At 42.2% G+C, this 25,992-nt stretch overlaps 2 protein-coding genes across 2 annotated transcripts in view; one reads left to right on the forward strand and one right to left on the reverse strand.

Annotated features, from left to right (window-relative positions):
* LOC140226267 (uncharacterized) overlaps positions 1–25,992 on the forward strand; it is a 72,208-nt gene that overhangs the window by 16,848 nt on the left and 29,368 nt on the right. The gene's annotated exons all lie outside the window — the stretch shown is intronic.
* LOC140226266 (uncharacterized) overlaps positions 5,825–25,992 on the reverse strand; it is a 28,687-nt gene continuing 8,519 nt past the window's right edge. Inside the window, exons 4-5 of the mRNA XM_072306757.1 lie at positions 9,271–9,428; positions 5,825–5,944 (exon numbers count right to left, since the gene is read on the reverse strand). Coding sequence (XP_072162858.1) covers positions 5,860–5,944; positions 9,271–9,428 — 243 coding nt within the window. The 3' untranslated portion in view covers positions 5,825–5,859. The remainder of the gene's footprint in view (positions 5,945–9,270; positions 9,429–25,992) is intronic.

Raw genomic sequence — 25,992 nt, forward strand, 5'->3', positions numbered from 1 at the left:
ATAAAACACACAAACCATGTTACCATTAATAACAGTGGATAGGTTTTAATGCAGACATCAAACACTGTACATTTCATGCTTCCATGCATGTATGTACATAGGGTGATCATAGGAAGATCACGGGCTTCATTTTTTCTCTACTTCCCTCCTGATTCTCCATTAAACACTCTATAGCATGTAATCTCATTAAATGAAATCTGTTAAAAAATTGTGTGACCAACATTATACAGTAAACCTCGCCTAAGTCGACATTGCAAAATTTGACAACTCGCTTAAGTCGACTCGATAAAAAAGTCCTCATTTTTGCCTTTATTATTCCTTGAAAATTTTCTTGTCTTAGTCGACATTCATAAGTCGACAACTCTCATAAGTTGACCTGATTTTCAGTTCCAACTGAGTTGAAATACGTGTTAATTCCCTCGTCTAAGTTGACATCATTTTTCACTCAAAATCTTATCGCCATTCTCTGAAAAGAATCCTTTTCCCGCTCTGATTCACAGCATTTCTACTCGGTAATTCGCTAGCGTACGGCGTGGTAGCGTTTGCGCCATGCGTCCATTGTCTTGTACGCCAGAATAGAAATGGCATACACTCATTTACACTGGAGTATAACATGTAGTACCCAAGGCAGTTCACTCTCCCCCTTTTCTCCCTCTTGTTATTCTCAAAACGCACAAATTTTGTACTAGTAGAGATTCATTATCCGAACATGAAATTGGTGTTTTCGTTACTCCAAATATTCTAACGTTAATTATTCCGAAGCGGTATTAGAAACCTGGGCCCGTTTCTAGAAAATTAATTAAAATGCACTACATTGTCATTAAATGCAAATAAAAAAAAGGGCAGGTGTATGAAATCACATGCAACTTTGCATTTAGACGCAAGTGCGTTGCAGAAAAGACTTGCGTTCGATAATCGTATAAAACTAGAAAATAATTGTACGAACCTGAAACTCAATTGCGATTAAACGCATCTCTAAAAATCAAATGCAAGTACATCAAATCACACGCAACGCTGTATTCAAACGCACGAGCATTGCAGAGAAGACTTGCGGCTTTCGTACAAAACTAGAAAATGAGTTTAAAAGCATCTCTAAACATCTACAGAAGTGCATTATTGTTGAAAAGACTTGCATTATTTTTTATTTCGTACGCAAAATCAAAAATTCAACGCAACTCTGAAAATCAAATGCATGTCCATCAAATTACACGGAACGCTGAAAAGACTTTCGTTTGATAATTATACGATACTAGAAAATTGTAGGGAACTTTTTTTTTTAACTCAATGGCGTTTAAACGCAACTCCAGAAATCAAATGCAAGTCCATCATATCACACGCAATGCTATATTTAAAAGCAAGAGCGTTGCAGAGAAGACTTGCAGTTTTTGTACGAAACCATAAGAAACTACATTTAAAAGCATCTCTAAACATCTACAGAAGTGCGTTATTGTTGAAAAGACTTGCATTATTTTGTTATTTCGTACGCAAAATTTGAAATTAAACACACTGGCTCTGAAAATCAAATGCAAGTCCATCAAATCACACGGAAAGCTGAAAAGACTTGCGTTTCATAATCATACGAAACTAGAAAATTGTAGGGAACTGTTTTTTTAAAAACTCAATTGTGTTTAAACGCAACTCTAGAAATCAAATGCAAGTCCATCAAATCACACGCAATGCTATATTTAAACGCAAGAGCGTTGCAGAGAAGACTTGCGGTTTTTGTACGAAACTATAAGAAACTGCGTTTAAAAGTATCTCTAAACATCTATGGAAATGCGTTATTGTTGAAAAGACTTGCATTATTTTGTTATTTTGTACGCGAAAATTAGAAATTAAATGCACTGGCTCTGAAAATCAAATGCAAGTCCATCAAATCACACGGAAAGCTGAAAAGACTTGCGTTTCATAATCATAAGAAATTAGAAAATTGTAGGAAACTTAAACTCAATTGCGTTTAAATGCAACTCTAAAAATCAAATGCAAGTCCATCAAATCACAAGCACCGCTGTATTAAAAAATGCAAGAGCGTTGCAGAAAAGACTTGCAGTTTTTGTATGAAACTAGAAACTGCGTTTAAACGCTTAAAAATCTTTACGGAAGTGCGTTATTGTTGAAAAGACTTGCATTATTTTGTATTTCATTAGGGAACTTTCACCGTGACCGAACTTAGTCTGCACTAGCAGGAGAAAGACATCGCAACATTTACACGTTTCAAACTACCGAAATGCATGCTGCTTCACGAAATGTCAATGAAAACATGGTAGAAAATTATTGTTATAGTTCGCTATGCCGAAGGTTTGAATCTCGGTCCAAAGTTAAATCAGTCCGACAATGGAGAGAGGTTTGTTTTTACGAAGGTTAGTAATCCCAAAGATGTCATTTTCGGATTAACAATCTTTTCTTCTTCTTTTTATTTCAGACGGGCCCGCGCCGTACAAAGCGGTAATGTTGCGAATCGGAGTGTGAGAACAATTCATTTTCAGAGTATGGCAATAGAAATTTAAGCAAAACGCTTTAGGCAACATAGGGAAGGAAAATCACACATATTTCAACTCAGACGGCACTGAAAAATTATCTCGACAGAATCATACGAATTCACACGCATATCTTCGCAGCAACGCACTTGAATTTAAATTGCAAAGTTGCATGCAATTTGGGGAATTTGCGTTTGATGTTTTAAATCAAGTTTAAAACGTAAAGTGTCTAGAAACGGGCCCAGGTTTCCGATCCCGCTTTCTCAAAATTTCTCTAGAGATTTGGGAATTTTGCTTTGTCGTTACTAATCTGCGCGAGATTTATGCATGAACTACAACATTATTGTTGCTAATGTCAGTAGGCATGTTTTAGTGGCAAAATTAGTAAGATTTGGGTAGCGATCCGCATTGTGATCCAAATCTTACTCTGTACAGGGGAAATTAGTTTGCATTTATAAGTCGACAAAATGTCGACTTACGCGTAAGTCGACGTGTTTTGCTCAGTCCCAATTATGTCGACTTACGCGAGGCTGACTGTACTACCCATCATACAACAGATAGCAATAGCAATCCATCTCTCAAGAACAGTACAGAAGCAAGACTACATCTAGCCACAAAAAAAAGTTCCCTTCATTGTGTGATGCCTGTTGTTATGCAGCTTTAAGTCATGTATGTTGAATGTAACATCACAGCAGTCACACAATACTTACAAATTGGGCATGATTTGCCTCTTTTAAGCTGAACATTGCATTGGTCAGCCAGGGCACAATGACCAACCTGCTGTTGCTTTGTAAAAAAGTTGCACAAGACTTGAAAGAAAAAAGTCAAGAAACGTCATGACGAGGTCTTCTGTGTTGCAGAAGTATTACACGAAACGTCGAAGAGGGCAGTTTTTGCAACCCCCTGCCCTTTTAGGGTTAAAATGTTTTGGATGAAATATATGTGACCCTGCACCACAAAACCAACAAAAAGTTGCCAGACAAGGATTTTTAGTTTAAGGTAGATTCTCAAAGAGCAGACTTTAAGCATTAAAATGATGTATAACTCAGGTCCTTACTTTTCTAAATATTGAAAAGAAAACACATAATCTGGAAAAGTGTTTAATTTAGAAAAGAGCCTCTAAAATATACATTGTAGGGTCTATTCAAGTGCTAAATTCCGTCCGCCAAGGGAGAAGGTTATGTTTTCGTTACCGTTTGTTTGTTAGTTTGTTAGTTAGTTAGTTAGTTAGTTTGTCCGTGTGCAAAATAACTCAAAAAGTAATCAACGGATTGGTATGAAACTTGCAGGAAAGGTTGAGAATGACACAAGTTACAAACAATTTTTGGAAGTAATCTGAGAATTTTGGGGGAATTTATGAAGGATTTTTGATATTTTGGCAGGTAGGGTCAATGAACTTGGGTGTTCAGGCTGCGCGTACTTGAGGTTTGCATACACGCACTAAAGTGCGTGCTCTAGTTTCTGCTGGGGCGAGGCGCGCCATGCAGCTGATGGGTTTATGACGTAACAAAGGCTTCTATACTGGGAAATCAGGCGACTTTCAGCACACAATGTTGTAAGTACGTATGGGTGGAGATCACTGATATCTCTATGGAAGAACAAGATCAGTGGTGGAAATGAGCTGCATGCTTGGCAGAGGTCTGCACTGTCAGAGTGCTTCTCTAGTCTTATTTAAGCTGTGCTACCTGTGTAATGAATGGGACAAAAAAAACGGGATGTGAAACTCCCCAGCATAAACAGTAAAGAGATAGTCAGAAAGCTGAAATTGATCGTGCTCTATCAACATATTCTATCCATGACTGATCAATGCAGTAGCATTATCCTTTCAAACGTTATTAAAGTTGAAAGTGAAGAGAGTATAAAGGGTTTTTAAGAAATGAAAAGGGGACTCTGAGACACACCTAATCACACTATTCTACAATAAAGTGTTCTAGAAAAACTGCTAAAAACAGAATTTCCAATTTGTTTTAAGATCCTAACACTGTACCATAATGTAGATGAAGTTTTGCTCTTTCAGAAAGTATGAAAAATCTCAGATTGCCTAGGTTGACTCATCTCACCTATTTTGAGTCCCGACACAAAATCAGCGTGTGCAACTTTTTGTTGGTTTCGTGACACACGGTCACATTCATGTAATGCAGTTTATTGCTTTATCAATGAGATCAAATTTTAATGTGGGGAAGCATTCCGGTGAATACATACAAGTTGTAATTAACATTCTTGTATTTGTGGCATCATTTTTCACACACACCGCCTCCCTTCCATTTGTATAGAGGTCAGTAATTGGCACAGTGACAACCAGCAGGTCAAAGGTCAGTGCAGTCTGACATCAACAGCAGCACATGGCTACCTGCACCACTACCCCACCAAGGTAGTCTAGGCAGTCTACACAAATTCCTTTGCACACTGATGATTTTCACGTACAGTTGAACCTCTCGTATCCGGACAAGTCAGGACCAGGGCTCATCCGGAGAAGGGATTTGGCCGGATACGGGAGACTCAATGCTTTATACATGTACATATACATACACATAATACTGATGTAGCCCATTGTAGTACCACATGTAGTAATGTGTATACTGCAACCTTTTCATTGTTACATTTGGGGATGTTTGGGGATGTTGAAATGTCTGGAGGTAAGCAATTTGGAAGGAAATTTGATGTAATGTATGTTAATCATGTTGGAAGTAATATGTAATTCATGTGTGTTTGGGTAGGAGTTGTCAAGGAGTTGGGAATCCCCCTTTCCTCCCGTAATTATTTAAAAAAAAAATCACGGCGAGATTGCGTCCGTATAATAGAGAGATCCGGATAAAGGGAGGCCGGATAAGAGAGGTTCAACTGTACTGTAGAAATTTAAAGAATAGCAGGAAATGTAAAAATGCTGCACAATTTTACTTCCTCCTGAATACCAGAGAATTTTGTAGCATAGTTCATACACAGTGCATTTTTATAGGCAGGCCATGATGATGGAATGCACGATATCTCTCATAACAGTACATAAGACACTTTTCAGCATGTGAGTTTACACACACAGATAGAGATAATAATATGCATAGAAATGCCTGAACATCTCAGTCTTTAGCACCACGCTAAGATTCACTGATTGTCAGTGCACATGGACACAATAAAACCTTGCACGACAGAGTGTACTTAACTGACATATTTCACAGACCACAGGGGAGGAACACATCAGTAGGTCAGGGCAGCCTAGACTGCTGATAACTAGTGTCCTAGCATTCTAGTGTGTATGTTTATAGGCTCTCGTAGCATCTTCTTGTGTCTACAAATGGGAGTCCACGATTGATCAAAGCAGACTTTTCTTTAAATAGTTGGAGCAGTGATGGCATTAAACTGGTGCTGTTCATATTCCTGCTGATGGTCATATGTAGCCTATAGGGTCCAGCATGCCTTCCCAGTTTGGTTTACAGTAACATCGCACTTGATCTGATGATCCTGAGTCATGGCTGTCACAAAGAAAATGAGAAACAATATGTGCAAATTGAATCCATTAATGATCTAGGCAATTAAATTAGCGTGCTAGACATTTTGTCTAAAGCCAAGGAGAAACACAGGCATTGCATCACTACAATTTGAGCAGGAAGGGACAAATAACACTTTGGACACAAAACAACTGGATTTCTAATGCTAGCAAGTCATATTCACTATTAAAATTAGCACTTCTTTGAACATGAACAAACAATACAGAATGCAGATTAGATTCACTTGGACTAATTGGATGTACTGTGAAATCCGTTTTTCACTGTACACCCTACTGTACGCCCCGGCTGATCCTTGGGACCATCTATATTACATCATTATAACCATAACCCCCCCCCCCCCCCAACCAAAAAAAAGAAGAAGAAGAAGAAGAAGAAGAAAAACATAATCACTAAGTCATTTACAAATTAATCAAACTTATGAGCAGCCTTAAAGGGATAGTACAGTATTGCTGGAGGCGGAGGATTAGGCTTTTAACTTTTTGTGAGATACCAAGAAACCACTTATGAAATAGTACAGCGCATACCATTCTAAGACGAATTCGAAGATTATATTATGAAAATCAGTTTTGGAATGGCTGAGACATCCAAAAACAAAGTAAAAGAAAGCGATCATAATAAAAGGTGGGTTCCACCTTTTATTGGGATTGCCCTATTTTGCGTATCTTGTCCGTTTCAAAACCAATTTTCAGCAAATATCATAAATACTGAATTCCTCTAGAAATACATGCTCTTTCATATTTCTCACCCAAAAATGTTAGAAACCTTTGTTAATTAATTTGTGAAATACAGTATAAAACAATAATGAACAAAATCACATCATATTAAATGCATAGTTGAAAATAACACACACACAAATCATTCAGTACAGCTGCAGAACAGTAGAAGACTGATGGATAGTGTGAATTCATTTCTTTTATGTTTTGTTTATCGTGTGTTTGAATTTGAAAGTGGAAGGTCAAGAAATGGAACCTAGTGGTATCTGATCAAATTGCATATGGTTTATGCTTTTTTATCATGATGAACAGAAAATGTTCTTGTTATAAACTGGAATCTTGTCGTAACCAAGTTGTACCATACTGTATAACATGATATTTTCGGGAATTGAGCCAACAGCCTTTTTTGCGAGTTGCCTCAAACATTCAATGCATATATAGTGTAGACAAGAACTTTCGTGTGCATTTTTATTTCACGAATCTTAGCTCTAGCGAAATTCGCAAAATTAAAATGTACGCGAACATTTTTTGTTTTACATTCCACTGTAGGTTCACACAAGTAGGAAAATCACCTTGCTATTACCCTAGGGAGATAAGACCATACAGGTGCCCGCCAGTCCATTTCTTTCTTTGTTGCTTGTTCTAATCTTTTGATATAGTGGTTTTGAGCAGGTACACATACAATGTATTCTTTCTCCACTTTCCTCTTACTGCAGGACATGAGATTGAGAAGCCTCACTTTAATTGACTAATCGAATGTGTACTATCAAAAGTCATTAACATACTTTGAGTTGTGCTTGAGTTATCTCATTGACAAGATCATTTTGTGACTCATGCATCCCTACATATTTGAAGCATAAAAATGAACTAAAAATGTCGCTATGCCATATGGCGACTGGTATGCCTCTGCCACAATGCATAGTTCTCCTAAGAGGTCTATAGTACAATGTCTCGACAGTTTGTGATAACAGTTTCACATAATTGGCAAAATATCAAAATGACAGGTTTGTCACAAATGTGCTGAATGTCCACTTTCCTTGAACTAGGTTTGCTACAATTTTTGTATTACTGTTTAAGAGTGCACGTACAATGTACATGTATTTGGGGATTTGAGGATTTTTACTTGACTTCTGACCCTTTTATAAGTTTAAGCATTGAGTAATTTTCAAGGTATGGAGAAAAAAAAAGTAATTTCAGTATTGAATAATGAAATATTTGCATTTTAGCCTGGCCTATGACCCTTGCCCTTTGACCCTAAAATTCCCAAGAGAATCACCATCAGGTAGAACATGCATAGATATGTACTAAGTTTCATGATGATACCTTGAGTCACTTTCGAGATATGGAGGAAGAAGTGAAATATAGCACCGTCACTTGAGCTTTGACCTTTGACCTTTTGCAAGAAACCTCCAAGAGAATCTCTATTGGGTAATACATTTATATCTTAAGTTTCAAGAAAAATCCTGCAGGCATTGCATGGATAAGGGAAATAGTGACATTTCGAGGAGTTGACCTTGACCTTTGACCATGACCCCCAAATTCCCTAGATAATCACTGCCAGTCAGTACATGCATATGATGTACGTTTCATGAAGACACCTCGAACCATTTGCGAGATATGAAAAAAAAAGTGAAATTTTAAGAATTTCAATTGACCTTTGAATTCATGACTGAAACTCTCTCTGAAGAATCTTTATTTGGTAGTACATGTATACACTAAGTTTCAAGAAAATATCTTCAGGCATTGCATAGATATGGGGAAGATAGTGAAATTTTGAGCCATCGACCTTGACCTTTTGACCTCAAGCATGCACATCAAAAATTTATGATACATGCCAAGTTTCATTAGGATATCTCAAATGGTTTGATAGTTACGCTTTCCACAAAATTGATAAGGATGGAAGGACGGACGGATGGACGGACAACCTGAAAACATAATGCCTCTGGTAACACTTCGTGGCAGAGGCACAAAAACATAATGCGTGGAATAGTCTCTTGGCAAGGTAATTAATACTAAGTATGATGTCATTTATTCTTAACTCTTTATGTGCCATGTTGGAAACCACGTGCCACATTATTCTGAGACATCAATGTAGTCATGCGTTGAGAAAACTTTTGATTTTCAAATCCATGTAACTTCTATAGTTTTCTGTTAAGCTGGGCAAGTAATGAGAAAAATGCCAAGCTTTGCTTTGATGAAATCTGCATGACAAATCCATTCCTGTTTTTCTTTGAAATAACCAGTAGGTACATTACTGTAAAGGCATGACTTTTGCGCACAAAACAGTAACAGAAATTTTGAATTTACAGGCAAATCTATTAGGGAACACCGTTTGATAGTCAATCACCACATAAAATGCAAGCTATGTGTGAGACGAACAGAAGGGTGAATAAAGCTTTCATTGTACTGTGGCATTTTGAAATTTATCGATCGGTTTGGGCGGGTTTGTGGGTTTGAACAGAATATGCCAAGTTGGCATGCCATCGACTGAGTAGGACATGCAAACGTGGCACATTAAGAGTAAAGAGAATGGCCCAAACTCAATTCATAGTACATGTACAGAAACCTTGAACTCACCCTGCTAAAGGTACTGGTATATCACTGCAATAATACTGATAGGGGTCTGGAACATAGTCTGTTTCCATGGCGATGCGTGCCTGCTCCAATTCATCTTCCATCCTGAGATGATTCTCCTGAGGAAGAGCCCAGTAGTCATTGCTCTCAACCTCCATGGACTGTGAATTACAATAGCATGCAGAGATGAAGTCCTTGTAATAACACTGCTGTTTGAAGTCTCACTTCAAGGCACATGTCATGATGACAACAGAGAAAGTGACAACTCTCTATTCTTAGGTGCTGATTGAGGTATACACCTCTCATTGGATGAATTAAGATACAATCCCCTATTAGTGTTTTGTGCAAGTGTGTGTGTGATTGAACTACAGTTAAACTCGCATAAGTCGATCTTCACGGGACTGAGCAAAACACACCGACTTAGGCGATTTTCGAGTTGTGCGTAAGTCGAAAAAAAATCGACTTAATACACCACACACATACATTATGTATAAATGTACACGATGTTGTCTACTCTGGAGCCGAGAGCTGGAGAGGTGTGCCACAGCACGGGTCGCCCGGCAGGGCCGCGGCTAACTTTGCATGGACATTGCATTAGTATTGGCACAGGTCCGATTACTTTACACCCTTGTTAAACCTTGGGGAAGTGAATATGAACGATATTTGAGCAGTGATTGATTCCAGTTTACCATACCGTGGCTTGAAATACGTGTATAGGTGTACTTCTGATTTACCCGTGCCCGTAACTTTCCCCATACTTTCCGCTTTGAAAACTCAGCAGCTTCATCCATCCACTGCACAGCGCAGACTGCAAACATACACAGACTATACACAGCCCAGTTGCTGTACGCACAAACTATACACAGCCCAGTCGCTGTACGTACGTAGTGCGACAGGGCTGTACCAGCGGACCTCCAAACACGAAGAGAGTTCAACAATCGCATGCGATCGCTTTGAATTTTGATACTTTAGATAATTTTTTGTCACCTGTCTGGTCGGGCTAGGTCTTATGTAAACAAAAACTGGCGTCTCGTGATTTTGACAGTGATTTATTGCACAATAAAATCTTATTCGACTTAGGCACAGTGAATTTAATGGTTTTTCCGTGAAAGTGTTCTTGGAATTTCATCGACTTAGGCGAGTATTCGACTTACAAAATTCGACTTGTGAGTGAATTAATACACGTAAGTCAATGGGGAAAAATCGGGACTTTTTAAAATCATCGACTTGCGCGATTATTCGACATATGCGATGTCGACTTAGGCGAGTTTAACTGTATGTCAAAACTACCACTAGAGGGCTCGTGAGCAATTACTTTTCATTTAAATACCTATAATGGGCATCTTCACACAATACATAATGTACATCTTACAACGTACCTGTAGTGGGCAATTCCGCAGTTAGGTGGACATGACATGGATAAAAGAAATGTGCCTCTTTATCTTACCCTTTAATTTAGGTATCAACTAATGCCATGGATGCCACCAATCATTAGGGTCTTTCAAATTCAGTAGATTTTATTTTTCGTATTCATTGATTTTGTGAGATCTAAAACCATCATTTAAAATGTACATGTGGGACTGGGGATGCTGAAATTCACTTAAATGCAAATTACAGTGGGTTCCTTTGAAATTTTTTCCTCAAAGTTTTGCTAAAGGGTAAAAGATGAATACATTTAAATACTCCAAAAGTCATGTGACATTTTGTCAATTACAAAAGGGTGAAATGACCTGCGGAATTACTCCGGACAAATGTAACGTTACTAACCGTAACATTACTAACCATGCTTTTGGGGGTCTAGCTAAAAAATTATTGGTCGAACTGCTAGAACATTTGTCATGATTCAATAATTGAAATTAATGCAATACTTTGTTTGAAGTAACTTGAATTTTTGCACACTTTTTATTACAAGACATTGATTTTTTTGTCATGTCCTTTTTTCGTAACATTACTAACCAGCCCTTTAAGTTGCTATAGCAATTCTAATATTTCTTGGATTGTGTTCATTCTTTTCTGTATCATAAACCTGGGAAGGATGAACATGTTTTTGACATAATTTTGACTTGAAGTGAATAAATGGTAATTTAGTGGTAAAAACAAATATCTAAATTTGTTCAAATGTAACGTTACTAACCGTGGAATTGCCCTAGTACTGATTAAAGAGACAATGTAAATGAATTAACGTTTTGGCCCTCACGAGCTTTGCCCAAGGACCCTACAGACACCAAAAATACTTTGTGAATAAGTCTTTATTTCCTTCCACCATGTAAGGATGGCTTTTAAACAAAGATGGGGCTTACTACATAAAAGTTTGATATCTAATCATGTGCGACTCAAATCAAGTGCAAATATCAAACAAAATTTTTAATTTGATTGCAAGGTCTGTTGGATTGAGAAGTTGTGAGTGAATGCTATTTGCAATTGCTTTTTTCTTTCTCTTTACCCGATTAAAGGAAAAAAAAGTGGATGAGGCTTAATCTACAAATAGATAAAATCAACTGGGATAGTGTGTCATCTGCATATTGTGCTCGTATACTATGCTTCGTAAATATACCAGGCCCGAGAGATTCTGGTTGAAACTACATGCATGAGGTGACTTTAACAGAACTGAATTATTTTTTGAGGGGCACAGCCCTAGAAAAATAGTGTTACTGAAGTCATTGAATGCACATAATTCAACTGGTGCCTCGAACAATGGCCTGGCATATTTGTTTTCTATCCCCCTTAATGAATTTAAGATAAATTGGCTGCCAGTATTCTGTAATTTACCCTTCAGGGCACCCTCCTTGATTCACTCTTTTTGACAGGATTCACAGTGAATCATGCTTGGGAAAGCAGGAGGGCAGTGTGTACGATCAAGGGACAACTGCCTGCTGAGCCGCTAAGTACTGTGCACCATACACTAGTAAACACGCACTACCACTGAGCATGTATGCAGTACATACACAATGCATGCAGTAAGCCTATAATAGTCTGATATGTGAGCAGCTATTGCGACAGTGCAACAGTGCAAAGCTGTAGCTAGCATCAGCAATCTAAAGATTGTTTTCTATAGTCTCACCTAAATTTCTACATTTTTTAGAGCTCTGTCTGTACATGAATATGTACCACGATTCCCTGCTAAAAATGTGAGTATACATCGTAAACTTGGGTAAACTGGTCTAAATTCCAACGCCAACGGCAAGTGTAGACCAACATTGTAAGGATCTAGATAGTTAGTTCCAGAATAAAATTAGTTTAGCAGGCCTGGATCTATCTTAAAATCTACATTATTGTCAACATCATCTTGGTATATATACTGTCGCTTCAGATGATGAACCCTTGCAGTTCCTCCTCTGTTACGAGATCAAATGTAGGCTGAACCTGATCTGTGTTTCCAACCATGCTCTCTCGGAGACTGGAGGCATCCATGTTTGTTTAGATTCTATACTTTGTGGTTGACTGAACACCGAAGCATCGAACTCCCAAAGATTACAGATAGCCTGTGTCTAGGCTTATCTCGAATCAAGCATAGCATGGGGGGGGGGGGGATTGTGCTTTCTCATACGTACATGGGCCCAAAACAGAAGAATCAGTAGTGATTCTCTTATCTACGAAATACAACTGGCCGCCTGTCTCTCAAAAGTAGGCCTATGCTATTCTTCCGGCTACGCCAAGTAACCCCAGAGCATATAAGCACAGAGAAACCAAAACAAAAACAGTCACTTAAAGTGCGCACCCTCCGTGCGCCCGTTGCGCATGCAGGCGGCATGCGGGAGACTGCCATTGTTCATCCTCTGTAGTAGCGCAGAAAGGGCCCTCCGACAGGAGCGAAAGCCCGGTGCGAAGCGAGGAGAGGGGACGGTGGGCGGGCGCCTGAGACAGGCGGCCAGCTGTATTTCGTAGATAAGAGAATCACTACTGATTCTTCTGATTTACATTCAATACAACTGGCCGCCTGTCTCTCAAAAGTATGCTAGACCGGCACAGATGTAGGTGGCCAGCTGTCGAGGCCTGGAGGAAGGGTGTTTAGGTTTTTGGAGTCGCCGTGAAGGCTCCGCGTTGAAAGGAGCCTTCGGAGGCGGGTATGTCCTTCAGATAGAAAGACATGAAGGTGTTAGAGGAGGACCAGTATGCTGCACACTGGATCTCCTCAAAGGAGACGCCGTCGAAGAACACCCAGGAGGCACTAATGCCGCGAGTGTCGTGGGCGCGCGGCGTGGCATTTGAGATGAGAGCCGTCGGGCCTGCGGCTTTGATTTCCGCCACGATCCACGTGGAGATGGTATCTCGAGAGGCGGGCATGAAAGGCTCTTTAGTAATTACGAAGGGTTGCTCGCCCCGGCCTCTTAGGTTTCGTATGTGCAAGATACCATTTTAGCGCGCAAACCGGGCACCATACTTTGTCCTCGGGGGGCCAAGGACAGGTTAGCGAGAGGACGAAGGAGGGTCTCAACTGGGCCCCAGGAAGCCGATTGGTTTTTGGCGATGAAGCCGGTGCGTGGGATGAGCATGGATACTGGATCTTCTCTGTCCTGAGGCTATGGCCAACAGGAAGACACTCTTGATGGTGATGTCTCTGAGAGATGCCTCAGCGAGGGGCTCGAGGGGTCTTCTTGAGAGCGCTTCGAGGACCTTTGGCAGGCTCCACGAGGGAAGGAGTCTGCACAAGGGGGGCTGTTGGAGAAAAAGGGCCTTGGAGAGACGCGTCAGAGTGGTAGAGTTAGTGAAGAACGAGCCGTTGTCAAAACCGGCATGTATGGCCGCTATAGCCGATCTGTAACCTCTGATTTTGGCTAGCGATAAACCTTTATCAAAAAGATGAGTAAGGAGGTCCGCGACCTTCTCCAAGGGGGCGGAGCAGGGCTGAATCCCGTGCTCCTGGCACCAGTTGAAGAAACCTGCAAGATGGGAGTTGTAGGTTTGGGCGGTAGATTGTTTACGTGATGCTGCTACCAGGGAGGCGGTGCGTACAGAGAGGCCGGCTGCCGTCCCGGCGTCCCTGATAAGGGCAATGCAGTAAGGCGCAGATGTTGGAGGCGGGGGTGTAGGGCTCCCGAAATGGAAAAGCGTACGCGCGCAGAATCCTCCAACTCAGCGAGAACGCATCGAGTGCCGTGGCTGCGGGGTTCTGTACCTGCGAGCAGTACTGCGGGAGCCTGGCATTCAGGGCTGACGCGAATAGGTCTATGTCGAATGGCCCTAGGCTCTGACTGAGCAAGTGGGCTACATCTCTGTGGAGAGTCCACTCGGAGGGTCGATGTTACCCTCATGATAAGAAATCGCCAATGAGATTTTCGAGGCAATCGGCGAGACTGCCTGGGCCCGGCACCACGTCCAGAGCTGAGCAGGTAGGGCATGCAGCTGCAAGAACGTGTGCCCCCCTGACTTTTGAGGTACGCGGCAACAGTGGTGTTGTCCGTACAGTGTAATACAGTATAGCCCCGCACATGCCGCTGAAAGCAGCGGAGCGCGAGTAGTACCGCCTGCATTTCCAGCAGGTTGATATGTTGATGAGAAACATGGGGGGGGGGGGGCACATGCCATGGGCAGTCCGCCTATGGTAGTGAGCACCCCAGCCCTGCAGGGAGGCGTCCGTCGTCGCTGTGCCAGACGAGGAAGCCGTGTGGAAGAGCTTACCCTGTGAGAGGGAGGCAGCAGCACTCCACAATCAAAGTAGGGCACGGGCATGTGGGGAGCCGGGGATGGGTTTGGGCAGGGGGTCGCAGTGTGTGGTGTAGTGCCGCAACAGGTGGAACTGCAGGGGACGCATGCACTGCCTGCAGTCAAGTAGTATGTCTACAAGCCTGGCTAGATGCCCCAAAAGGCGAAGCCAAAGCCTGGCGGGGGTGCTGTTCCAGGCACTGAGCGACTGTGCGGTGCTCACATGGTGTCGATACGCTGTGGGGTCGGCCAGGCCAGACCCTGCAGGATATTGATCACCACGCTGAGGAATGTGGGGTGTTGCGTGGGAGTAAGCTCAGATTTCTCCCAGTTCCAGAGCCATTCAAGGCGCTGTACGATCTCGAGAAGGAACCGCAGCTGTTGATTGAGAAGCTGTGGTGACGCCGCCACTAGCAACAATCACTGAGATAGCAATACACGCGGAGGCTGTGTTGACGAAGAAAGCCCACTACGGTGGTAGCTAGGCACGTGAAGAGCTGCGGGGAGGACCTGAGCCGGATTGGGAGGGCTTTGTATTGGTATGCATTGCCCTGTGGCGCGAGGTCGAGCAGGTCTCGCGACTGAGGGGCGATGGGTGCGTGGAGGTAAGCATCCTTCAGGTCATAGATACCGTCCAGTCTCCATGGCGGAGAAGGGGTAGGATTGACGCGAGGGTTTCTATTCGAAAGGATGGAGTGGACACGAAAAGATTGATGTGTTTGAGATTGAGAATCATGCGAAAATCGCCCAAGCGCTTGGGGACAAAAAAGATGGGGGAGAGGGAGAAGCACGGATGGTCTGGGATCTCCTTGACCGCCCCCTTCGCAAACAGGGATGCTAGATCTCCCTGGTGAGGGTGGCGTTCTGCCAGCTTCGGGGGGGGGGGGGGGGGGAGGGCCCCTTCGGGAAGATCGTGTTTGAGGTCTACGGAGTAACCACTCTGTACAACTGACAACACGAGGGCGCCTGGTGGGGGCGAAGGCTAGTAAGCGACTGCCCACATGACCCACCTGTCCCAGTGCTCTGGCTTGGCTTTTCAAGAGCTGCCATGCTGCTTGGCGGCGGGGCAGGTACCAGGGCAGGATGAGCCAAGTCTGCAGATCCTTCCTTGTGGTCGCGGCAACCCTCGGGGCCGGGGCAGGGGCCACCGGCGGGGGGAGGGGCGCCCGGACGGGGCTGGGCGCGAGAGGCGCCACGACCACATCGAGAGAAGCGGCGCAGCTATGAGTTGAGCTCTCTCGCCTTTTGCCAGATGGCGATTTCCTCATGAAGCCGAGGTGCGAATTGGCTGGAGAACAGGTGAGGCCCTCGAAGGGGGCTCCCCTTTTTAGCTGAGCACTGTGGCGCTTGGAGAAGCTGAGCCCACGCAGTGTTAAGTCATAGGGACGGCACGTGGTGTACAGTGCCGCTCGCATAGACTGCTGCCACACAGGCTCAGTGAGGGAGATTAGCAGGGAGGCCAAGAGGGAGCGGTCCTCCGTGGTGACCACTAGCGCGTCGGCTTGCACCGAATGGCTGGCCAAGTCTCGCGTTCAGGCTGCTAGGCGCATGGTGGATCTGGTGAGGAGAGCCGTAGGGTGCCGATCCTACCGTGTGTACAGTGGAAAATGGCAAAAGGTCTCCTCTGCCGGTGATCATTATAACCAGGCAGGGGAAGAGCGCTGCCACACGACTTGATCAGATGTGACAGCGGGAAGGGGGCATTAAGCCCTCCTGATGGATGCGGGAACTGATGGTACAGGAGCGAAGGCAACAGAGCTGGGGGGGGGGGGGGGAGCATGACTGTTGGCCGCAGCGGTACCACTCATGTGGTGAGCCCGGGCTCTGGGGAGTCCCAGAGGCCGCTGATCAACTCGTGTCTCACCGCGCAGAGTTGTGCATGTGCATTGTTGCAGCAGCGCTGCATTTTTTACTGTAAAGGTAAACATGTGTGTAAATCAGTGAATACTTACCGTGTAAGGGAGAAAGCAGGATCAACCATACTTGCCACCTGTAAGTAGGGAAAGATAGCAGTACAAATATAGCATAAGGCATCATGCAATTAGGGAGAAACATTTAGTATGAATCCCTATTCTCTTTAGTTTTATCTTTATCACTTTATGGTATAAGTGGCTTGACATAGCCGCCCAAGAGGTGGGGGCAGGGAGCGCAACGTCTGCGCTTCCTAGCCCGCTGGTTGCGCTCCCTGCCCCACTGGGTGGTGGGTTCCGGCTTAGAGCCCTCTGTAGGTTCTGGTAGGGCAGATTCACCTGTGGAAGGAATGTGGCCAACACAGTGGGGGACCCGAGCTTGAGCGGGAGTGCTTGGGGGCTGGTGGGGTGGGGCAAGGAGTGTGACATCTGCGCTTCCTAGCCCACTGAACGGGGGACTCCGGTTCGGAGCCCTCCATTGATTGTGGGAGGGTGGACTCACCTATGCGCGGACGCAGCCAGCCCAGCGGGGGACTGGAGCCAACGGAGCGGCAGGCCCGTGTGAGCGGTGGTGGGTGGCTTGCCACCGTGGGCAAGGGGCGTGCGCCCAAGTGCTTGAAGACTGCGAACGGGAGGCGCCGCAGGTGTGCAGTTGGACACCGCACGGCGCAGCACAGGCGTAAGGCGGGAAGGGGGTACCCTCCTGCGCACTGTCCTTAGACGAGCGTGCGGGGGTAACCAGGGTCGAGACGGCTCATCGGGGACAGTAACCGACGCCGAGAGCTGCTTGGTTGGGGCGGGAGGGAGGAGCGGGTCGGGTCCCGGTGGGGCCAGCAAGCCCCATGGCTCCGCAGGGCCGGGAATGGGCTGGGAGGTGACGGGGCTAATTTGGCGGATAGCAAGGCCTCCCACACAGTAGGTGTCTACCTCACGCATGTATCGCAAGGCGCTGCGTGGTTGGAGGATCGCGCGTGAGAGACGCCCTCAAGACGAGGGCGGCAACCGGAGTCGCTTAGCGAGGCATCATTGGTAGTGACAGTAGGGGAGAACTGGAAGGAATGTGATACTTACCACCCTGTAAGGGAAGGTGAGTCAAGAGACAACAGTATGCAAGGTAGATGCATATATAAATAGTGTACTCAGGTAATGTAAGACCTGTCGTACTGGTAAAATAGGTCTTCGTTCCCGTAAAATTACGACCTTTAATTTAACTTAAGTTAAACATGAGACATCGTAATCACTAGAGCAGTTTACTCCCCTTAAACAAGAAAATTTTTATTAGGCATAAGGAGGGACGGGGCTCTGTAGAGGGGGGTTCACCCCCTGGGTCGGAGGCAGGGCAGGGTTAGAAAAACCGGTTACGGGAGAGAAAATTCGAGAAGCCTGACAGCTAAGTTCAAGGCTCAAGAGGCAAGAAAATTTTTTTCCAAGTCCAAACTCGAAGTTAATCAAGTGTGGTAGAATATGCCCAAAGGGGCGCGCCATATAGACGCGGCGTGCCATACGGCCGAGTGGAAAAGTACCGAGGCCCGTCCACGCTGTACCGCAGTACAGTGTTGACATGCACAACAATTAGGGGGGCGGGAAACTCAAAACAGTTTTCCTAAGTAAATAGCCGCTGAGAGGACTGTGAGCGTAACTATAGCATTACTTATTAAGGGTAAATGCTCGTATCCTAAGGTGTCCTGCCCGGTGGAGAAACCAGGGTGGAGGCCGTGGTTTCTCTGTACCATAAAGGAATTTACGGCCGTTAATTTTATTTCCAGTGGCAGGTAAATAACGAGTCTGATAAATAACCATAGGTTATTTTCAGCTACCAAGAAAATAAAGGGCGGGTCTGACCTTAGTGTCTCCCTAGTCGAAACTATCAGTCGGGTGAGCTTGTCAGATCACACGAGGTAGTGGGTGAAGGAGAGCGATGTAGCAGACTGACATGTTCACTCTGCGGGTCGCGAGCGGTAAAAGAAGATGATTCAATGGTGGTCTCCCGCACGCCACCAGCGTGCGCACGGAGGGTGCGCGCGGTAAGTGACTGTTTTTGTTTTGGTTTCTCTGTGCCTATATGCTCTCGGGTTTCTCGGCGTAGCCAGAAGAATAGCATACTTTTGAGAGACAGGCGGCCAGTTGTATTGAATGTAGATCAGTGGAATCTTCTATCGATGCTTTCAAAAAGAACCTCAAGACTAAGAGTCAAAACCTGAAGTAGGACTAGATAGATCTACTTATATCTATATAGTATATTGTCTGTTTGCTTGTTCTTGTTCTATAATATATGATACTCTGTTGTAACGTTACATTCTGTTCCACAAAGCCATGGGTATCTTTTTTAGGTAGAATGAGCGCTTTATAAGAGTCTCTCTAATAGACATAGTATTCATTTTCTCCCACACACCTTTTTTTTACCATGCATTGAGTATAAGCGTATGCATCCTCTACAGTGTGTGATGCTCATTCATTTGTATGTGGAAATTGACCTTGTCTTGTTGTTAAGCGAAGATGGTGTGATACCCATTCATTTGTACATGAAATCTCTTGCGAAGCAAAAAAGCTGTGACAGAGATCACCACTGTGATGTAGTTTATTTTTATTATTTTCCTAGGGAAAATAGTAAGACTCTGATGGAACAAGGATTTTCATGGTAGAAATATGTTTTGTCATTTTCAATGCTCTCGACCAATCACTGGACAAGAAATAATTTGTGAGGGATGTAATTACAAATATGCGACATCTGTGACAAACTTGTGGGCGAGTGAGTTCTTATAGTGCTATATGATTAAGAGTTTAGAAGCCTATGCTACATCATAAATCTCCCAGTTTATTGTCATCAATAAATTGAACCACCATCCTGACTTTCAAGCACTAAAACCTTGGGTGCTAACATGACATAGAAATTGGAAAGTGAGACTACTGTGGTCAGCTAGAGCTGAAGTAATTTTTTTGTGTGGGGGGTACTGGTACTGTACAGTCATGCTTTTCACATTCATGCATTTCTATGAATATGTATAGAAGAGTTCACGCTTGTGCTCTTCTTATTGGACCAAGTTGATCTTTTATATATTCTACTGCAGCAATAAACAACTTTGACAGTTGTGATGACAAATATGACTAACATTAACATGTTGAGGACGGACTGGATTCGCTATAACATGCATTTCCCATAGACCCTTGGCCGAGTCTACTCGGGACTCATCCTCAAGAGGTTAAGCAGGGCTATCTTCACAAGAGCCATGTGGGTTGCCCGCCCAAAAGGCCTAACCTCTTAAATGGAAAGGACAATAATGGTGTAAAATGTGAATGTGACAAGACAATAATATTGTCTTCTTATCTTCTACAAGATACTGCACAGTGTTATGACCTATTCACTAACTACATGGCAATTTCATTGGTTCTTACGGACAATCTAACAGAAACTATAGGACTCATACTTGGCTGATACGGGTCCCAGTAAAATACTTCCAAGATTTTATGAGTATTAAAGATAAACTTACATTTCTAGCATACTCAGCCCTTTCAGGGTACATCTGACATCAGCCTTGGTATAATCTTGCTAGTAATGAGGTACAGCATATTGCTATTACCATTTCCCTTGATAATCAATGTTAGTGATATAGACCTGGTTATCTCAATCAGAAGATTAAAAAGAGTTAAACTCATCTTCTTTCTGTGATGGTGAGTACCTTTGAGAGAACAAAAATTATTCTAAATGAAAGAAAGATAATTATTCAGAGGGGGGTGAAGGTTCAGATTTGAGTTTCTTCACTTTGTCTCCCTCTACAAATTAAATTTACGATCGCAAATGCTGATCTGTAAATTAAAAGACATGTTGGAAAAAAGGAACCAGTGGGACTCGAAACTGTAATCTACTGCTTTCCGGGCAGCGACACTACCACCAGGCTGTCCCTGGCTGCTGGCAGTGACACGATGAACATGGAACAAATACCCAAGCTCCGAAATTCTGACATTGTTATGCTAAGTAGTCCATGGCGGACAAGGCATATCAAATGAAAGAAAGATAATTATTCAGAGGGGGGTGAAGGTTCAGATTCAAGTTTGTTGAGTTTTTTCCGACATGGTTTTTAATTTACAGATCAACAGTCACGATTTCAACAAATTTAATTTGTAGAGGGAGACAAAGTGAAGAAACTCGAATCTGAAAAAAATTATTTTATCATTCATCTACTTAATAGATAATGGTGGCAAATGATGACAGTAAATAATGACAACCATGTCAGTTAAAGCTATATGATAATGTTATCATTATCATAGTATCTGAGTGCAGTAAATACCTGCAGGGCAAGCAGTACAGTTGATTCCTGAAGTGGGGGGGGGGGGGGGTTCTATACCACTGTATGACTTGTCTCCTTTAAAATATATTTGATTATTTCTATTTTACTGCACTTGTAAGTGATTTGATTTGCAATAAGCCAGTTCACAGTTACCACTAGTCTGCAATGACCTCTACAACACACACTTTGCAATACATGGAGTAGTCTTCAAGAAGGCAGTTGAAAACAGCCATGCACAAGTGGTAATTTACATGCCAATGCTGCATGAATGGCTTTTGTTAATGTCGCTGAAAAGAATCACATTCACCTGCAAATACCAATCTGCACCTGGTTCATTTATAATGCACTTATGTGGAATTTGCTTTCGGTAGCGAGCGCATACCTCTTTCTTTTGCTGCGCATTTTTGTAGCGTAATCATTCGCATACTTCTCCTTAGCGTGCTTATATATTCTCCTAGTAAGGCTCTAGAAAAAGATTTGACGGCATTTTTTGTTAATGCTCAAAGTCTTGCAAAAATACTGAGGAGTAGCGTACGGCCGGATGTCAAGCGTATTTTTGCCGAAAAATGTTATTTTTAGCACAAAATTCAGAAGCATGTAAAAAATCCTGATTTTTATTTTTTGCTTGCATTCAATTGATATTTGAAAGATCATGAGTTTCAATTGTCCCTTTTCATGAAATTGCAATTTTAAATGTGTTTCATTAGCATTTTAAAAACTCATTTTGTCAGCCATATATGGGGCTCTCAAATGTTTTGGTGTTGTTTTCTCGAAATAATATTCACAGATTAATTCATGTCCTGCAAAGTTTGTTTTTCCAAGATGAGATTATCTTTCAAAAGTAATTTAACGTTTTATAAAACTAGACATGCTTCTTTAATTGAATGTGTCAATATCATTTCTAGTTTTCTTGAAGAAATTTTTACTGTTTTAAATCAAAATTCTGAACATGCAAAAACTCAGAAAATGCATTTTCAAACATTTTCCAGTAGCCCCGCGCTGCTTGTGTGCGCGTGAATAGAATAGGTGTGCTTACGTACAGGGAAAATCTCTCGATCTGTTTCGGTCGTTAAGTTGGAAATGTGGTCACTAAAATAAGGATGATTTCCATCATAATGTAAGTAAATTAGTAAATAAATACATAATTCTTTATTGCACTGCAGAAGGGAACTTTAAGATCTGTTTTGATCTAACAGTTAGATATCCAACTTTGATCTGAGACTTGGTAAATATCAAGGTTCAAGCGCTAGTAGAATCTAATGTTAGGCCGATGTCTAATGACTGTAGTGATTTTGTACCGATCCCGTGCCTACCAACCCCCGGGCTGCCATCCCGACCGTGCTGGCGTTGCTTGTTAGGGGAACACTGATTATTCCATAAGGCACGTCTTGACACAGTGCAAAAAGAGGCCTACATCAGGTCTAGATCTAGGTGTCTTCGGAATATTTACAATCGAGTGTGAAAAGATTTGTGACATGTCTTTGCTGTCCACGCGCACTTAATCGGAGATGCTGAGTGATGTTTGCAATTTCGATTCGAGCAACATGTGCTGGGAAAAACAATAAGTTAATTAAGATCGGGACATTACATTTCCCTCCGAGGTAACCGAACTTCGAGTTATTTTTTTCGAGCTATGCGAATCTTAATACATGGAAACTCCATAGGAACAATCGGGACTTTCATTTTGCCCCCGAGATAAGTGATATTCGGCTTATCCGACGTCGAGGTATCCGAAGTTGACTGTACTACAGTTCTTAAATCACAGGAAATTCATTGATATTTTGACCTTGTTGCAATTCAACATTTTGAACTTGACTGGCATCTTTAGGTGATGACCAGCATCTTTAGGTTATATACCTGTGGTGTGAGTTTGGTGGTCAGAGCTCAAAGCTGTGGAAAGCTAGAGAGAGTATACCAAATTGTTGAAGATGCCAATGCTGACAGAAAAATGATGACAATGTCTCGCTTCTGCTATATGGGTGAGAAAAAACAAAAACAAAACAACAACACTAAGAAGCAGTCTTTGCAGCTGGACCTTAATGAGGAAGTGTTTTTTTTATTGTTTGTTCTCAAACAAGCAAAATTACTGTTCTGCATCAAATCTCAGCATCGCACTTAGCAGAGCTAATGCTTTGACAGGTCATAATGCCACCATAGCCTTCCTGAAAGTACAGATGTACATTTAAATATACTAGAACATTTTGAGGTGGGTAGGGCAGTAAAGGATTGCATGTGCAGTGTAATTCTCTAGCACTTCAAATTTCTCAAGGCTAGATATTGTTCAGTCAACCCTAAGAGTGAATCATCTGTATTTGTTACGATAAATAATACAAATAATGTGACAAGTGCTACCCATATTATATCAGATAAAACTGTAGACAAACCAAAACCCAACTTCAAGCAGGGAGGTGCACATTTCAACCCTGACCTAAGTGAAGATAAGTCCTCTTCATCAAGTGCTAATAGAGCTAAGAATACATCGGTTGGTACTACAAAATTATATGCAGGTATCAACACCATCAATTTTACACTTCAGCACTGAATCAGTAAGAAACCAGGAATATCAGTCAATGTGATTAATACCCACACCTAACACTGAGGGAGTTAGCTCAACTAGCAATGATAACTTTGCGTGCTTCTTATTGAAAAAAAAAAAATACCATGACAATGTATTGTTCAACACTGAATAAATGTATATTTTGCTCTCTGATAGTCACATATGCCATATCTCAAGTTAAGTGCTCAAAATCTGAGTAAAGTAAATAAATCAGCCATATCTATGATTTTCATTAAAAAATGCTGTTACCATGGCAACACAATGTTTGACATGAAGTAAAAATATAGTTTGCACAACTATATATCATAGCTGTCACATGTGCCAAATTTCAAGGTAAATGCTGAAAAGCTGAGGGAGTTAGCTAAATGCACAGTATTTTTATATGATTTTTCATTCAAAATATGCAGTTACCATGGCAACACATTCTTCAACAATGACGAAAGTTGAAGTTTGCACATCTTTGTACTACAGCAGTCACATGTGCCAAATTTCAAGCAAAATGCTCAGACCGAGGGAGCTAACTGAATCAACAGTATTTTTATGATTTTCTTTCAAAATATGCTGTTATCATGGCAACCCATTATTCAACAATGTCAAAAGAATAAGTTTGCACACCTACATACCATTGTGGTCACATGTGCCAAATTTCAAGCTAAATGCTCAAAGACTGAGGGAGTAAGCTGAATTAACAATATTTTTGTACGGTTTTTAGTGAAGAAATGCTGCTTATCATGGCAATGCATTTTTCAACAGTGAAGAAGGAATAAGTTTGTATATATCTACATGTATGTCCAATAGTGGTCACATGTGCCGAAATTCAAGTTAAATGCTAAAAGACTGAGGGTGTAAGCTGAGTCCACATAATTTCTGTATGCTTTTTAGTGAAAAATGTTGTTACCATGGCCAACACATTGTTCAACAATGACAAAAGATTAAGTTTGCACATCTACGTACTATAGCAGTTACATGTGCCAAATGCTCAAAGACTGAGGGAGATATCTGATCCACAGTATTTTTGCATGATTTTCATTCAGAGTGTGCTGTTACCATGGCAACGCATTCTTCAACAATGACGAAAGATTAAGTTTGCACATCTATGTACCAATAGCGGTCACATGTGCTAAATTTCAAGCCATATGCTCAAAGACTGAGGGAGTTCGCTGAATCCACAATATTTTTGTATTCTTTTTAGTGAAAAAATGCTGTTACCATGGAAACGCACTGTTCAACATCAACAGAAGATGTGTTCTGCACATCTTCATACTGTAGTGGTCACATGTGCCAAAATTCAAGTCAAATACTAAAAAACTCAGGGAGTTAGGTTGATCCACACATTTTCGTAAGATTGGTATAAAAAACTGCTGTTGCATGGCAACTGAGTTAGTTCGATCCACAAAATTTTTAAAGATTTTTTAACAATTTGCTGTTGTCATGGCAATGCAGTATGCAATACTAATGAAAAAGGTGTCTTGCACATCTACCTAGAGCTGATAGCCGTCACATATGCCAAATTTGGGGTCAACTGCTAAAAAAATGAGAGAGTAGTTCCATCCACAACATTTTGTACGATTTTTTTTTTTTAAATTTGCTATTGCCAGGGCAATGCATTATGCAATACTAACGAAAAAGGCGTCTTGCACATCTTCCTTTGATAGCGGTCACACATGCCAAATTTGGGGTGATTTGCTCAAAAGATGAGAGTAATTCAATCCACAATTTTTAATGAAAATATGCTGTTCTGCCATGGCAACGCATTATGCGATACTAACAAAAAAGGTGCCTTGCATCTACCTTTGATAGCATGATGGCATGGTGCCCATTTTAAGAAATTGAGATCCTAACCCCCTAAGGATGCTACCTGCCAAGTTTGGTGAAAATCGGTCTTGGGGTTTTCAAGAAGATAAAAATGTAAAAAGTTAACACACGACGCACGACGGATGACGGACGCCGGACAAAGAACGATCGCAATAGCCCACTTGAGCATTTGGCTCAGGTGAAGTAAGGGGAAGGTGTTGTGGAAAATGTCCTAAACCAGCAGTACGGATGAAGGGTCATCTCAGCAGAGCACACACAAGGCTGGTAAAATGAAGGATAGGACTTGACTGTACCACCTTGTCATGTCAACTAATTCATCTCTATGTACATCTCTGTATTCAGAGCTTCCTATAGAGAAAGCTATTTATAAACAAAGTCCTTCGCCCATGGGAGTGGAGGAACATGAATAATTTTAGAGAATGATTTCTGCCAAGTTTGGTGAAAATGACATCATGCGAGAAGAGGAGATGAAAATGTCAACTTCATTCCTTTGGACCCTTGCCCCGAATAGCCA

The sequence above is a fragment of the Diadema setosum genome, chromosome 3 (genome assembly GCF_964275005.1).
Source record: "Diadema setosum chromosome 3, eeDiaSeto1, whole genome shotgun sequence".
Lineage (NCBI taxonomy): Eukaryota > Metazoa > Echinodermata > Echinoidea > Diadematoida > Diadematidae > Diadema > Diadema setosum.